Source organism: Caretta caretta, chromosome 7 (genome assembly GCF_965140235.1).
Source record: "Caretta caretta isolate rCarCar2 chromosome 7, rCarCar1.hap1, whole genome shotgun sequence".
NCBI lineage: Eukaryota > Metazoa > Chordata > Testudines > Cheloniidae > Caretta > Caretta caretta.
The window spans coordinates 74,619,421-74,634,588 of NC_134212.1; the positions used below are offsets into that span (position 1 = coordinate 74,619,421).

General features: G+C 40.0%; 1 protein-coding gene across 9 annotated transcripts in view; it reads left to right on the plus strand.

The window, feature by feature from the left end:
* Window positions 1-15,168, plus strand: part of GRID1 (glutamate ionotropic receptor delta type subunit 1) — an 828,929-nt gene that overhangs the window by 743,610 nt on the left and 70,151 nt on the right. For all 9 annotated transcript variants that reach the window (XM_048856782.2, XM_048856783.2, XM_048856778.2 and 6 more), the window contains 4 exons: window positions 6,904-7,005; window positions 8,563-8,760; window positions 10,780-11,104; window positions 14,204-14,342. In XM_048856782.2, coding sequence (XP_048712739.2) covers window positions 6,904-7,005; window positions 8,563-8,760; window positions 10,780-11,104; window positions 14,204-14,342 — 764 coding nt within the window. The remainder of the gene's footprint in view (window positions 1-6,903; window positions 7,006-8,562; window positions 8,761-10,779; window positions 11,105-14,203; window positions 14,343-15,168) is intronic.

Sequence of the window (15,168 nt, forward strand, 5' to 3'; positions counted from 1 at the left end):
CTCAGATACGTTACAGAATTGTGGCAGGGAACCAAGCATTAGCATGGCAGTTCCTGTACAGTACTCCCTTCCTTAGTCCTTGATTTTTCCCTGCAGAAGTTGCTCTGCAAGAGCAACTCACTGCCTCTAAAGGGCTTACTTGGAAAAGATATGGCAGCCAGAATCAGCAAAAGACCACTGGAGTGGCAGAGAACACATACATGATTTCTCTTCCCTGCTCTGAGGATTTACTGAATGGCTGAGCAATTTTTTTGCAGGCCCCTTGCCATGCCAAGTGGACTGTCTTTTGGATCAACAAAACTGGAACAAAGTTTTCCTCCATGGGATTCAGTGGCCTGCATATCCCACATTCATTGCAACAGGGACTGTAACCTGGGTTTCTCAGATGAGTGCCCTAATCACTGGGCTATGGGGTACTCTGGATGAATTGCTCACCGGAAAGGTGGGAGCTGAAGTTTCTGGGATCAGTTTCCTGCTCCACATCAGGCAGAATGAGAAGCTGAAGGTGGGATCGCCCACATCTTGCAAGAGTGCTCTGACCATTGAACTGGGCTATCTTTTGTGAAGAAGGGACGACCTGTCTTTGGCCCCGACTCCAGAAGAGCGTTCACTGATGTGAATCCCAAGCAGAGAGTGGTGCCTCCTGTTAGGTGACTGACACTCTCTGAGGAGTGGGGCTTAGATCATACCCCTATCCTTAGCATTTTGTCTTGGCTAGTTTAAATAGCTCCTTCTCAGCTTGCATCCTTTTGTGAGTCCCATTCTTAGGCTCCCAGTGCTCCCCACGCTTTGTATAGGGAGCCTGGACATCTAGGTCAGGGTTGTGAATTCCATTAGGTGGCTGAGAGCCTAAAAGCTAGGCCTTGCAATGCAGAGTCTAAATCCCATGGATGGACCTAACCCTGCATGCTTACCTTTAGGTGCCTAAATATCTTAGAAAATCCAGCTCTTAGAGTTTGTAGCATGAGTCTCCACAGTTTGAACTAAAGAGCTAGGGTCTGTAGCTGGCATCTGTAACAGACTCATACCTTTTGTGGATTGGGTGCATAGAGAGGATGCACAGTATATGCTGACCAGTGGGCTATATAACTGTTCCATCCTATGTTGAATTCATATATCTCACAGTGAATGAAACTAACCATCACTATTATTGTCATGTTCTTAATTAGCTTTTCTCTATTTGAATCACATGACTTCTCTTCTGATTGAGTTTTCTGCTTTCTGGATCATAAAATTGTCCTTCATGTAGTCTAAGAACTGCTTTGAGGTGTTCTTTTCTGTTTGCCTGGGCAGTGAGAGTCCCCTATTAGTATGGTTTCTTACTGCTCAAGCACCTCAGGAGCTGATCCAGGAATTCTTGGTTCTTGCTGTCTTCCAGTCCTATTAATCAGTGGCAGAGGTGCACTGTGTTTCTCCTTTACTTCATTTCTGATGGAATTCTCAACCAAATTATCCCAGTCCCAAACTTGCCATTGTCAGATTTTACCTCACAGAGGCTTTTGACCATATAATGCCCACCTTCTACCTCTCCTTTCCTTGTTACAGTATCTGTCTTAAACTGATTATACCCATCCATTGAATACTGACATTCCAATTATGTGAATGTTCAGAAACAGGCTACATCTTTAACACAAAAGTATTGTAAAATGAAATCAGTATATAATAATATTTAAAAGTAAATCTGTTGCAACATGAGCAGGTGGTGTTACACAGTAACACTATATGGGATGAGCTCACTTGTCAAGTCGTATCTAGTATCCTGTCTCTGACAATGACCAGTACCAGATGCTTGGGAGGAAGACACAAGAAACCTCCCAAATGATCTGTTTAACTTGACTGTACAATAAATGACTAGCAATGTTAACCAGAGTGGTCCAACATGTAATTAAATTAATTTAGCACAAGAAGATTTTTAAAAAATTCTGATATCTACTCCTTTGCCATAAAATACAAAAATGTATTGTATTGGAATTGCAATGGGCCTAGGAGTCCACTTCAGATAACTTTAATCAGGTTGACTGAGGATAGGATGCCCCAGTTTATCTGTCTCCATGCTTGGACTGAGCTTCCACATTTCTAGGAAACATAGTTTGCATTGAACTAGAGGTCCATGTCTCATGCTCTGAGAAATGACTGCCTGACACACATTCCTCTCTTTTGCTTTCTTCCTAGTGCTAAAAGTCCAAAAAGGTCTTTATGCTACAAAGAAGTTCCCAAGCAAGGTTTTGCTATTTCTTGGCGGGATTGAAGATCTATATTTTTGGTTAATGCAGGCCCCTTCAAGCAATTAATGTGCTTCTGCTAAAAATGATAATGTTTTATTTACTAAGGGTCCGCATTTTCTTTGAAAAGTAGATCGTGTTAGGTGATGTCATATCTAATAGGAGAGTAAGATGATAGTGGCACAGATTATTTTGACAGTAACTACTGTAGCCTAAACTTAAATAATACAGATGTGGGTGGGCTTAGTTACTGATTTGGTATAAATATAAATATTCACTTTTTATGTCACTTTTAATTTTTCAGCTATATTTGCTTGATAGGTGAAAGGGACAATTTTCATCTTTTAGTAGAAAAGATAAAATACATATTTTTCCACTTATATCTGTTAATTTAAGTATCTAGTACATTGAAATGTAACTGATTATTATAGACATTTATTTCTACATGCACTTGATTACATGAGGTTTATTAAATGTTTACTGTCTAATTGTCAGTAGTATGTCTGCATTTTTTCACTGAAATGGCTGTGGATTTAATTATAAATGGCTTACTGAACATAGCTGTACAATTTATATCAAAGTACTGCTCTTAAAGAAAATGCATTTGCAATGGCAGTTGATGCATAAGCAAATGGTTATAAAAGCATATTGCTAGTTATGGATAATATATGTCGTTGCTACTATATGCTGTCTATCATATAAGACATAATTTACTTATAACCTATGTACAATCCATGCAAACATTACTTACATGACTTAACATTATTATTATGAGCAGTCTCATAGGCTGAGATTCTGTTCTTACTCAACAATTTTACATCAATGTAACTCCATTGACTTCAGTGGTGTTATTTCAGATCTCCTCTGATGTGAAAGCACAATTAGACCTACTAACTTGAATGGGACCAATTACATGAGTAAGGCTATGAGAGATCAGGAACTATATTAACATAGGTTTCAGAGTAGCAGCCGTGTTAGTCTGTATCCATAAAAAGAAAAGGAGTACTTGTGGCACTTTAGAGACTAACAAATTTATTAGAGCATAAGCTTTTGTGAGTTACAGCTCACTTCGTCGAATGCACACATAGGAAAATATAGTGGGGAGATTTTATATACACAGAGAACATGAAACAGTGGGTGTTACCATACAAACTGTAACGAGAGTGATCAGGTAAGGTGAGCTCACCTTTCCTGATCACTCTTGTTACATTCTGTATGGTAACACCCATTGTTTCATGTTCTCTGTGTATATAAAATCTCCCCACTATATTTTCCACTGTATGCATCCGATGAAGTGAGCTGAAGCTCACAAAAGCTTATGCTCTAATAAATTTGTTTGTCTCTAAGGGGCCACAAGTACTCCTTTTCTTTTTATATTAACATAGGGTCCCGTCTGGCCCATCTTTTGTGTGTGTGTATCTCCCATTGGCAACTAGCAGGATCTGGCTCCTTATTTATTGATGGAAGCACATGGAGTCCAAGCACACAACATGTCAGTGCCTCCTGTGAGGTCCTGAGCATTTGATCTCCCAGTCAGGAGAAGTAGAAGGCGCTCAGCGCATCGCAGGGCCTTTTAGCAGCTTATAGGATCAAACCCTTTACAATGTATCATTAACAGTTCATTAACCAACTAGTAATAGTGTTTCATTGTTGTATATGCTGTATGTGCATGACCATGTTCTGCATGTATGTGCTGTAAAATACAATTACGCTTGTTAGTTTCTTGCCAAGATTTTCTCAGCTAAACACAACTACTATCTGAGAAATATCAGCACCATGCCTTGTGCCAGAATTTCCAGATAAATGATAATTTCATCAGGATTTTGTAGCTGGTTCTCCAGTTTAGGTTTCAGTGATGATTGACCACCTGTTTTATGAAGGGAATGTAGGATTTGTCTGTAATATGGCTATGCCCAATACAAGCCTTAATCAGACAGAAAGCCTAGATAGAAGGCTTTAAGCCAAAAGCTTTATTAAAGACACAACCAGGAAACCCAAACCCTGAAATTCAATAACTTGAGAATCAAGAATACCCTGGATTGCTTCAGCAAATATATTTTCCAGAGACCAGTGGTTTATGAAATTTATTCTATGAGTGGCTGATCCTCTGAGCAGTTGTTTGTCATAATCAGATTTAGAAGCCATATATCTCCTATCAATTGATGATTGTGTTGTAACCTCTGGCTTCAGATTCCTGGTAGAAGTACAGCACATTTCTACAAAGAATGAAAACTGTAACTGTCTTATCAAATAGCAGCAGCACTCATTTTGTTTAACAGTGCTGGAAATTAGTTTTTCAGGGACTGATCTTGACAGGTCAGCTGTCAAGAACTGGTGTATATAAGCGTAAATTCATTGATCCTATAAACAAAATTCTGTCTACAAGAACAAGTGGAAGTCAAAATTGACACACTTATGAACAAATGAAATGGTCTGAAGCTCAAGGATTCAGAGGAAGAATCCCTTTTGGTAAATTCCTTTTCCTTATGTTCCATTTATCAACCTTATCTGCATCATTTACTTTTTATAGACTGCAAAGTTTACCTCTGCATACAAAACAGTGTGCAGTTGAGGCTGAAATGAAATAGGGAGAAACCATAAAAATATCTTAGGCATATTCCCCTCCTCCCTGAACCTCATCCTATTTAATATATGAGAAGACAGTTTCTCCCCTTTTCCCTTTTAAACTCAAGCAAAAGAAATAAATCCTTATTTATGCTGGCATATTTTTCAGCTCCACTCTGAGAGCTCCCAGCCTTGGTGAGGAATGTATTTAGATGATATTCAAATGATTCATATCTTAGTCTTCAGATAAAGGCTATTTTTAAAGGTGGGGAAGAGAAAAAGGGTGGGAGAAGGAATTGTTTGCTAAGACATTGAAAGACGAGATGGTGAGTAATACAAGGTTGTGTTTTGCTTCCTAGTTTTGAATAAATATCCAGATTCTCAACTGGTGCAAATTGGACTTGCTCCTTTTCAGTCAATTAAGTTATGCTGATTTATATTTGTTGGGGATCTGGCTGGCTTTGTTAAATAACAACAACAACAACAACAACAAAACAAATAGGAAAAATCCTTATTTAGATTTATTTTGAGAGCAAATATATGACATTAAATTTAAAATTAAACGTTCCTGTTAAATTCCACTAGCCATAGCTGTAGGTGTTCATAGGAGACCATCCTAGTGGAATTACTACTGCACCGAGTGGGTGATATTTCCAAAATGACATATCAGTGGGAGAGTATTCAAGTTTGGGTCATTGTAGCTTTTGACACCACCTATACCTCCCACCTCTTAGCAATCACAGATGTGTTAAGAGAGATGTAGCCTAATTCCTGACTTTCCTATACTGTACCCAGTTTTCATAGGTACGTGAATCTTGTTGTGACACCTACAATAACTCTAGTGTCCATTTCATTCATATGACCAACCAATCATCAAACTAAGATGGATCTGTGAGATTATTTTTTTTTGCACTCACTATATCCAAAGCCCTGGCTGAGGATTTGTTATGTGGTCCCCAATTATTTGTTGTGTGCTTGTCCAACTTTTGGGGGTGAATGGTAAAATTAAAGTAACAGAAGTAAGTCTAGTAGAACTCTTAACCAGAGACATTATCAGAAAAATACATTCCCGCTCAGAAAAGCTTTGACTCTTTACATTAAGGATACCCAACTGGAAGAAGCCACATTTTAGAGTTCTATGGCCTATGTTTAATTTCTGAGGGGTATGCCTACAGCTAGCAGCATATATACCGGCCTACATATCTCTAAGTGCAGGGCTGATGACAAACACAAGAGATTTGACCTCAATATCACTTATTTCCGTCCAAGAACAAAACAATTTAATGGATTCCATTCTAAGGTAAAAGGAGCAGCCTGCTACTGACTAAGGAGAGAGTATTCACTGTGAAAAAATCCAATAGGTCTTTTGAGGCTGACTACCATATTAGACTTCTTGTCAGAAAATGCAGTACAATTTAGTTTGATGTGCTGTATCATATTTAATTGAAAACTAATGCATTTAGATATACTGACAAACATTGCATCAATAAATATTGCAGGGCTGGGGTTAAGCAGGGTGCATACACAAGGTTTATAGCTTATTTTAAAGCTTAGGAGATGTTTGATCTTCAGCAACCATGGCATTTGAGAGAAATGGATGTGATTGTTTTATTAGTGAGAAGTGAGATACTTATTGGTCAGATACAGGGTTGTGCACCAGAGAAAGGAACTGGCATTTGATGAGCGGTGGGGAATGGGTTGAAATATAGGCAGAGAATGAGAACAGAGAGGGAGCGGTGGTGAGACCACAGGTAATCTAGATGGTGATGAGGCAATAGAAACTTGCCAAAAAGAAAAGTCTTATCAAAGTGACTTTGGTTAAATGATATGACAAGTACTGTAGATAACAAAGCATAGTTATTGTGAGATGTATCGAAGAAAACACATTCAGCCAAAGTACTTGGGCATTTTTATCCCCTTAAATTTCACTCATCATAATCCAGACACTAATGGGGAGCAAAAATGCCTCATTCTCTCTCCCCCCTACCCCTTTTACTCTCTGCTGTTTTTGAGTATAACCATTCAGTCAAAGTGCTGTTAGAGCATTTTAGGAAAATGTTAAAAATGTGCGTGCCTAATATTGCCTTCATACTCACTGTATTATTTCCATTTGTAGTTGGCGACATGGGACTCTGAAAAGGGACTGAATGGCAGCCTACAAGAACGGCGTCTGGGCAGTGATTTGCAAGGACTGACACTGAAAGTGGTGACTGTCTTGGTATGATCCTATTTGAGTTCAGGAGACAAAATACTCAAAAGAAAAATGATGTGATAGGACATTTGGTTGTTACCCCTGCCCCCATAATTTTTCATTAAGTCTTTTAATCCTTTATCATCTACTTGGGCTGACCAGCTGCATAAGCAAGAGAAGAGAGATGGAGGACTTTTATGGTTTTGTGTGACTTTGTTGATGCTCATTAAAATCAGGGGTTTAGAGAACTGCATACTGAGACTGTGTGCTAGTCTCAAACAGTCACCCAGGCTGAAATTCACCTCCGTTCAGATGACCAATACAACGCCTGTGCATTGCTCAAATGGTGCCCAGGACTTGTACTAGTCCTCTGCACAGGGGTGAATTTCAGCCACAGTGCTCCTTACTCTGACCTGTAACATTTTCCTGTACTGATCCCATAGATTAATAGATTTTTAAGACCAGTCAGGAGCATTGTGATCATCTGTTCTCACCTCCTGCATAATGCACGCCATAGAATTTCATCAAGCGATTCTTTCATTAAGTCCATAATTGCTTGTTGAGCTAAAGTATATCTTTTAGAAAGACTCCTGGGCTTTCTTGGAGAAGTCTTCTAATCTTGTCATGTTATGAGATGGTATAGGGCCACTTCCCACTAGTAACTTAGAAGGTACTAGAGCTCAAGTTAGCTAAAGCTACATTGGGAATAAATTAGGATTTGAACTTGTTTCCAGAGATAAAAGGGTAGTTCATTAATTTTCTGCTTGGCTAAGCCACCAAGATATACTTTTTAAGGGAGCAGTTACTTTATAACTGCTTAATATGCTGAACATGGTGACCTCATTATGTTGTTTTTCTTCTTTACCAAAACTATATGCCCACGCCAATTCTTCATTATAATAATGTCATCCTCTGGTTGAAAGATACTATAGTTGGCTATGTAAATAATGCACACTTCTTAAGTTACTTATTTTTCTATGTGTATTTTCTCTCTTCTTCTAGATCAAAGTGCATTAGAGAGATTTGGAGAACTGTAGGAGATCATTAGGACAGTTTTCTTTCCATCTGTTTTTATCTTTCTTCCCTCTAGCGGGTAAAGGCAGTGATCATATCTCCCCTCTTTGTGGATGTCAGCACCAGTTTGCAGACATGGCCAACAGCAATGGCTGTAAAATCAGTAGAGCTGGCATTCCCTTGGCAAGTGAGCACACAGCCTGTGTCAGACTGAAACACCATCGCCCTGCAGGATTCCCTATTGCACGATTTCCAAAATGCATTTTGTTAACTCTAAAAGCACTTCAGGGGCCAACCCCTGTAAGAACTATTCTTGGATTGTTCATAATGCTAAATAATAGAAAAATAATCAAAGGGTTTTCTAGTTATTATTTCAGTGTGTGTCCTTTGTAGATGATACGTTTGTTACCTTATGAAAGAAATATATCTAAAACTACATTACTCTGGCCTGGACAATCTCAGTATTCTAAAAGCCAACAATAGCACTGGGTTGATGAGAGTTAGATCCATTTTTTTAGGTATTTAAAAATACTTCTTTAAATGTTAGCTTAGATGTTATTTTTTTCTCAGGAAGAGCCTTTTGTGATGGTGGCAGAGAACATACTTGGGCAACCGAAGCGCTATAAAGGATTTTCCATTGATGTCCTGGATGCACTTGCCAAGAATCTGGGCTTCAAGTATGAGATTTATCAATCTCCTGATGGCAAGTATGGACACCAGCTCCATAACAGCTCTTGGAACGGCATGATTGGAGAACTTATTAACAAGGTACAGAGAGCAGAAGAAGAGATCTTCAGGCAGAGTACAGCTAACTTTTTTTTAAGGGTATAGTGAAATCCTCCCCAGTAAAATACAAGGGATGAGTCAGAATCAAAACCCCAATTCTAAACATTCCTGAAGTTTGGATCCTGATCTAAACTTTTGTGCTTTTGGCCCATCTCCAGAAAACAAAGACTCTAGAGTATATTATTCTGTCAGTGACAGCAAAGGTAACTCCTAATGACAATGTAAGCTATGCTCATGTAACTATAGACTATGCAAATTTACCATATGGAAAATAGATACCAAAATATGTATTCCACTTCCATTCTCATTCGAGGACTTTCTGTTATATCTTTGCCACTAATTCAAAGCTACTACAACTTCATTTCTAACTCTGTTAAACTTCCTTTGGGACAGCTACTTTGTAGCAATATGGTTTTATAATAATCAACTATTTGATTTCAATGGATGTATTGTACAGGAACATTTTGAAGAAGAAGAATGGAAAGCTGGTCTCAAGATGATCCAGTCAGATAACACTTGGAGGGCCAGATTCTTTTTTAGTTACACTTGTGTAAATCAGGAAGAGTACAATTGAACACCACTGAAATAACCGAGAACTGATTATAGTCAAGAATCCCTAGAGGAAATGAAATATGTTTTCTTAGAGATGCACGTAGTAGTTTCTAACATGGAACAATCAAAATCAATGTAGTGCAAGGACATTTAGAGGAATTAATATCCAATGGTGTTGTCCTTTGCACAGGAGGTTGCTCTGCTGCAGTATATGTTTTAACGGAAAGTAAAAGGTTTATCGTTACTTAGTATTACTAGAAAGAGGAGGTTGAGATGAAAATTGAAGCAAAACACAAGTTCAGTGAACAGATGTAATAAATACATATCTATAATCAATATTCATTACATTGTGCGTTAGGTAAGCATTAGATATTTTCATATTTATTCTAAATTTATCCCAGCTTTTCTGAATTTAATTAATTTGGAAATCTGGTTAGAGGTCCCATGAGATCAGGCTTTCTTGTGAGCTATTGAGTACTTATGGTATTTCTGTTACTAGTCTTTCCATTGACTTCAATAAGCTTTATATCAGCCTCTCCTCCCTGAGTTCTTTCCCAAAAGGGAAGTTAGGAAACAGAAAATATGTTTTAAAAAGTTTTTTTCAAATTAACATTCAAACAAAATGTTTATCTTCCACAAAGGTTGCCAGCATGACTGTTACCATGAAATCTATTCACTTAAACAATGAGTTTAAAATAGTTTCAGGAGGTAAACTGTCCCTGAAACCTTCTTCCAATGTTTATGGCTGTCCAATCACATTGTCCTAATCCTTTTTTTTTTTTTTTTAAAACCAACCGACCAAACAAAACAGTCTCCCTGGCTGTTGCATGAAAATCTTATGTGAGTATGGAAAACTGATGCACTGTACAGAGAAAACAGTGAAATCTAACTATACACAAAGTACACAAAATAAACAAAGTGGGGGGAAATACAGTAGGGTTTCTAATATCTTTCAGTTAGAGTAATTGCAGAAGTTATTTGTAACAAAAGTAGATAAAAAGAAGTGTTTATGCAGAGTGTGATTTTTATATTGATGATGACTCTTTCATTAATCTTCACAATGCCCCAGTTAGATAAGGGCTAGGATTATTAGCCTCCATTCTGTAGATGAGGAAAGTGAGACAGAAAGGTTAAGTAAATTCCCACCTGTAAGACAATTAGATGCTCTTTGTTATACAGTAATTTCACAGGGTACATTTCAGTACTCCACTTTCAACTAGTACATATTTTTATTTTATTAATTTCTCTCAATAAATTGAAATGATTCTACTGCTTTTTACGCATTGAACTAGACTTCAATTTAAAATTAGATGAGAGAAAGAAATCAACGAAATACGTAAACCATTGGCTGCTTTGGAGCTTCTCCTTTTATAGTCCAAATCTGCCCAATCTAAACAATGTGCTTGCTAGGGGCAGGAAGAAATATGACTTGTTGCATTTCTCTTGCAGAGAGCAGATATGGCAATCTCGGCTATCACTATAACACCGGAACGGGAAAGTGTTGTGGACTTCAGCAAGCGGTACATGGATTATTCAGTGGGGATTCTAATCAAGAAGCCTGAAGAGAAAATCAGCATCTTCTCTCTCTTTGCTCCCTTTGATTTTGCGGTTTGGGCCTGCATTGCAGCTGCCATCCCTGTAGTTGGTGTCTTGATATTTGTTTTAAACCGTATCCAGGCAGTCAGAGCACAGAATTCTTCACATCCCAGTCCCTCTGCTTCCTCCACGCTTCACAGTGCCATTTGGATTGTGTATGGGGCCTTTGTTCAGCAAGGTACTGTCAACATTTAATATCTTACAGTCAGTACTTTTCAATCTCAGTACGAAGGAGTAGGCCGGCACCGATGTAAGGAAGTACTTCTTCACACAATGCACAGTCAACCTATGGAACTCATTGCCAGTGGATGTAGTGAACACGAAAAGTATCACTGGGTTCCAAAACGAATTGAGAATAGGTACATCAGTGGCTATTAGCCAAGATGTCCAGGGATGCCACGCCATGCTCTGAGTGTCCCTAAACTTCTGATTGCTGGAAGCTGGACTATAGGGGATGGATTACTCAATAATTTCCCTGTTCTCATTATTCCCTCTGAAGCATCTGGCACTGTTGGAAGTCATGATGCTGTTCTAGATCAGTGGTTTTCAAACTGTAGGTCACGACCCATTACTGGTACTCGGAATATAAGGCACTTGGTCATGGCGGCTCTTGTGAGCACATCCGACTGGGCCGTTAAAAGTCCTGTCGGTGGTGCTGCCCAGGTAAGGCAGCCTAGTCCCTACCTGTTCTGATACCGCACTATGCCCTGGAAGCAGCCAGCAGCAGGTATCTCCTAGGCGGGGGGACCACGGGGCTCCGCATGCTTCCCCCACCCCAAGCACCAGCTCTGCACTCCCATTGGCTGGTTCCTGTCCAATGGGAGCTGGGGGGGGGCGGTGCCAGCGGGTGAAAGCCGCACGGAGCCGCTTGTGTGACTCCGCCTAGGAGCCAGACCTGCTGCTGGCAGCTTCTGGGGCACAGCATGGTCCTCGGTGCCAGGACAGCAGGAAGCCTGCCTTAGTCCCCCTGCTATGCCCCTGATTGGGAGCTGCCTGAGGTAAGCCCGTGCCCCAACCCTGCATGCCAATCCCCTGCCCCAGCTCTGAGCCCCCCCAAACCCAGAGTCCCTTCCTGCACCCCAAACCCCTCAATCTTAGCTCCACCCCAGAGCCTGCACCCCCAGCCCAGAGCCCTGACTCCCTCCCACACCCCAATCCCCTGCCCCAGCCCTGAGCCTCCCCAAATCCAGAGCCCCCTCTTGCACCCCAAAGCCTTCATCCCTGTTCCCACCACACAGTCCTCACCCCAATCCTCTGCCCCAGCCCTGAGCCCTTCCCATGTCCCAAACCCCTCATTCCCAGCTCTGTTGTGTCATGGGCATCAACAATTTTCTTCAACTGGGTTGACAGAAAAAATGTTTGAAAACCACTGGTCTAGGTGGACCATTGATCTGATCCAGTGTGGCCTTTCTTATGTTTCTTAGCATAAGCAGACACCAGAGGGACTAGCAAAAATCAGTTGTTTAACAGAGTTTTGTCTTTAACTAAAGGTCAAGCATAATTGTGCTGGAAACGTCACAGAGAAATCTACTGTAGAATCATAGAATCATAGAATATCAGGGTTGGAAGGGACCTCAGGAGGTCATCTAGTCCAACCCCCTGCTCAAAAGCAGGACCCATCCCCAATTAAATCATCCCAGCCAGGGCTTTGTCAAGCCTGACCTTAAAAACTTCTAAGGAAGGAGATTCCACCACCTCCCTAGGCAACGCATTCCAGTGTTTCACCACCCTCCTAGTGAAAAAGTTTTTCCTAATATCCAGCCTAAACCTCCCCCACTGCAACTTGAGACCATTACTCCTTGTCCTGTCCTCTTCCACCACTGAGAATAGTCTAGAACCATCCTCTCTAGAACCACCTCTCAGGTAGTTGAAAGCAGCTATCAAATCCCCCCTCATTCTTCTCTTCCGCAGACTAAACAATCCCAGTTCCCTCGGCCTCTCCTCATAAGTCATGTGTTCCAGACCCCTAATCATTTTTGTTGCCCTTCTCTGGACTCTTTCCAATTTATCCACATCCTTCTTGTAGTGTGGGGCCCAAAACTGGACACAGTACTCCAGATGAGGCCTCACCAATGTCGAATAGAGGGGGAGGATCACGTCCCTTGATCTGCTCGCTATGCCCCTACTTATACATCCCAAAATGCCATTGGCCTTCTTGGCAACAAGGGCACACTGCTGACTCATATCCAGCTTCTCGTCCACTGTCACCCCTAGGTCCTTTTCCGCAGAACTGCTGCCTAGCCATTCGGTCCCTAGTCTGTAGCTGTGCATTGGGTTCTTCCGTCCTAAGTGCAGGACCCTGCACTTATCCTTATTGAACCTCATCAGATTTCTTTTGGCCCAATCCTCCAATTTGTCTAGGTCCTTCTGTATCCTATCCCTCCCCTCCAGCGTATCTACCACTCCTCCCAGTTTAGTATCATCCGCAAATTTGCTGAGAGTGCAATCCACACCATCCTCCAGATCATTTATGAAGATATTGAACAAAACCGGCCCCAGGACCGACCCCTGGGGCACTCCACTTGACACCGGCTGCCAACTAGACATGGAGCCATTGATCACTACCCGTTGAGCCCGACAATCTAGCCAACTTTCTACCCACCTTATAGTGCAGTGTGGTGTAGCTGATGCCACAATCTCATATTATTTAATTCAGCATAAGTAGCATACAGAAGTTTGAACAGTTGTACTCAGTTTAAAAGTTATATTACCCCCTCACAGACAATATAGGTCTACTCTGATATACTCTGAATATTTAACCTCTATGTTTAGATAGTGATATTGCATTATTAATTATTATTATTATTATTATTTATTATTAATTTGCCTGTATTTATGGAAGTCATTCTGTGGATTAGATCCTGACAATTCTGGGTAAGGCCCTGTGTGGATTTTCTTGAGAGCATTATTCTATGACTATGTGAGAGGCAAGTGGGATCAGAGGGTTGATGTAGAAATTTTACAAGATTTAATTCAAACCAGTGATTTTAACACAGTTTAGTATATTTTTTTGTTGCAGATCAACCTCACCAGTACACCAGAGTATTCTACAACTTTCTGGATGACTTAGCAGTTAGATAGTATGTTTTTATAAAATATCAGACCTACTTAAGATAGGTCTTTGAACATATTGATGGGGTGATCTGTTAATGCAAGTTGAACATCAAGTAAAATTCATAGGGATTGTTCACAGTGTCACTTTAGACATGGAACATGTACTGTAGGTGATCTTAAATGCAGGTTTCTGTGAGACCTCAATTTCTCTCCTTATTTGTAGGTGGTGAATCTGCTATCAATTCTGTGGCTATGCGCATTGTGATGGGAAGTTGGTGGCTCTTTACCCTTATTGTGTGTTCATCCTACACAGCTAATTTAGCAGCATTTCTCACAGTATCAAGGATGGATAATCCTATAAGGTAAGTGCCTTTCTTTACACAGAGCTGGAAACCTCAATTTCATAGATATGCATCATCCCTTTGAATGTTCATTCTTGAGAGAAGGAGAATATTGGAGGGAATTTTCTCCTTATTTTCAGTGTCTGCATTTCTCCCTTCCCTATTTCCCTCTTTTTCCTACAAATGCCAAACAGTTTTCACATTTGTATAAGGAAGATCATGGCACTTAGACTTTAAGAGAAAACTTTTGCTGATTTGAAAGGAAAATACAAATCTCCCTAACTGAGAGAACTCATTTTCTTATGCAGGTTTTCTTCGTCACTATTTAGGTTACCTACATTTGTGAGTCTTAATATTTCTGGTTGTAAAAGAGGAAATCTGAAAGAATGGTATAGAATTTATATCTCTAAGACATCGTGCAACATATGGCCTCTAGTTTTGCATGTGCAATTTTGTGTATGTTGTCATCTGCAGTTTTATATAGTACTGCATGAAAATGATTATGCACACAAAATTCCATGTACCAAATGATAGGCACACTCTTAAAATCAAAAGACCAGATTTATTATGACTATTTGAAGAGCAAGGTACTCCTAGGAAGGGAGAAAGGATGGCAGAATCAGACTCTAAGGTAGTAGATGTAGTAAGGAAGTTGTTTTATTAAATATATATATTTCTCCATATATATATGTTGGCGGTATCATTGTGATAAATTGCAGAGCCTTGTAATAAACTGCATTTATTCTTTATCTTTGTCCTCCTTACCTTGCACTCATTCACATCTGATGAGAGTATTTCCAAGCCTCTGGGCAATTTTGGGAATTCTGGGCAGAATTTCTGCCATTCA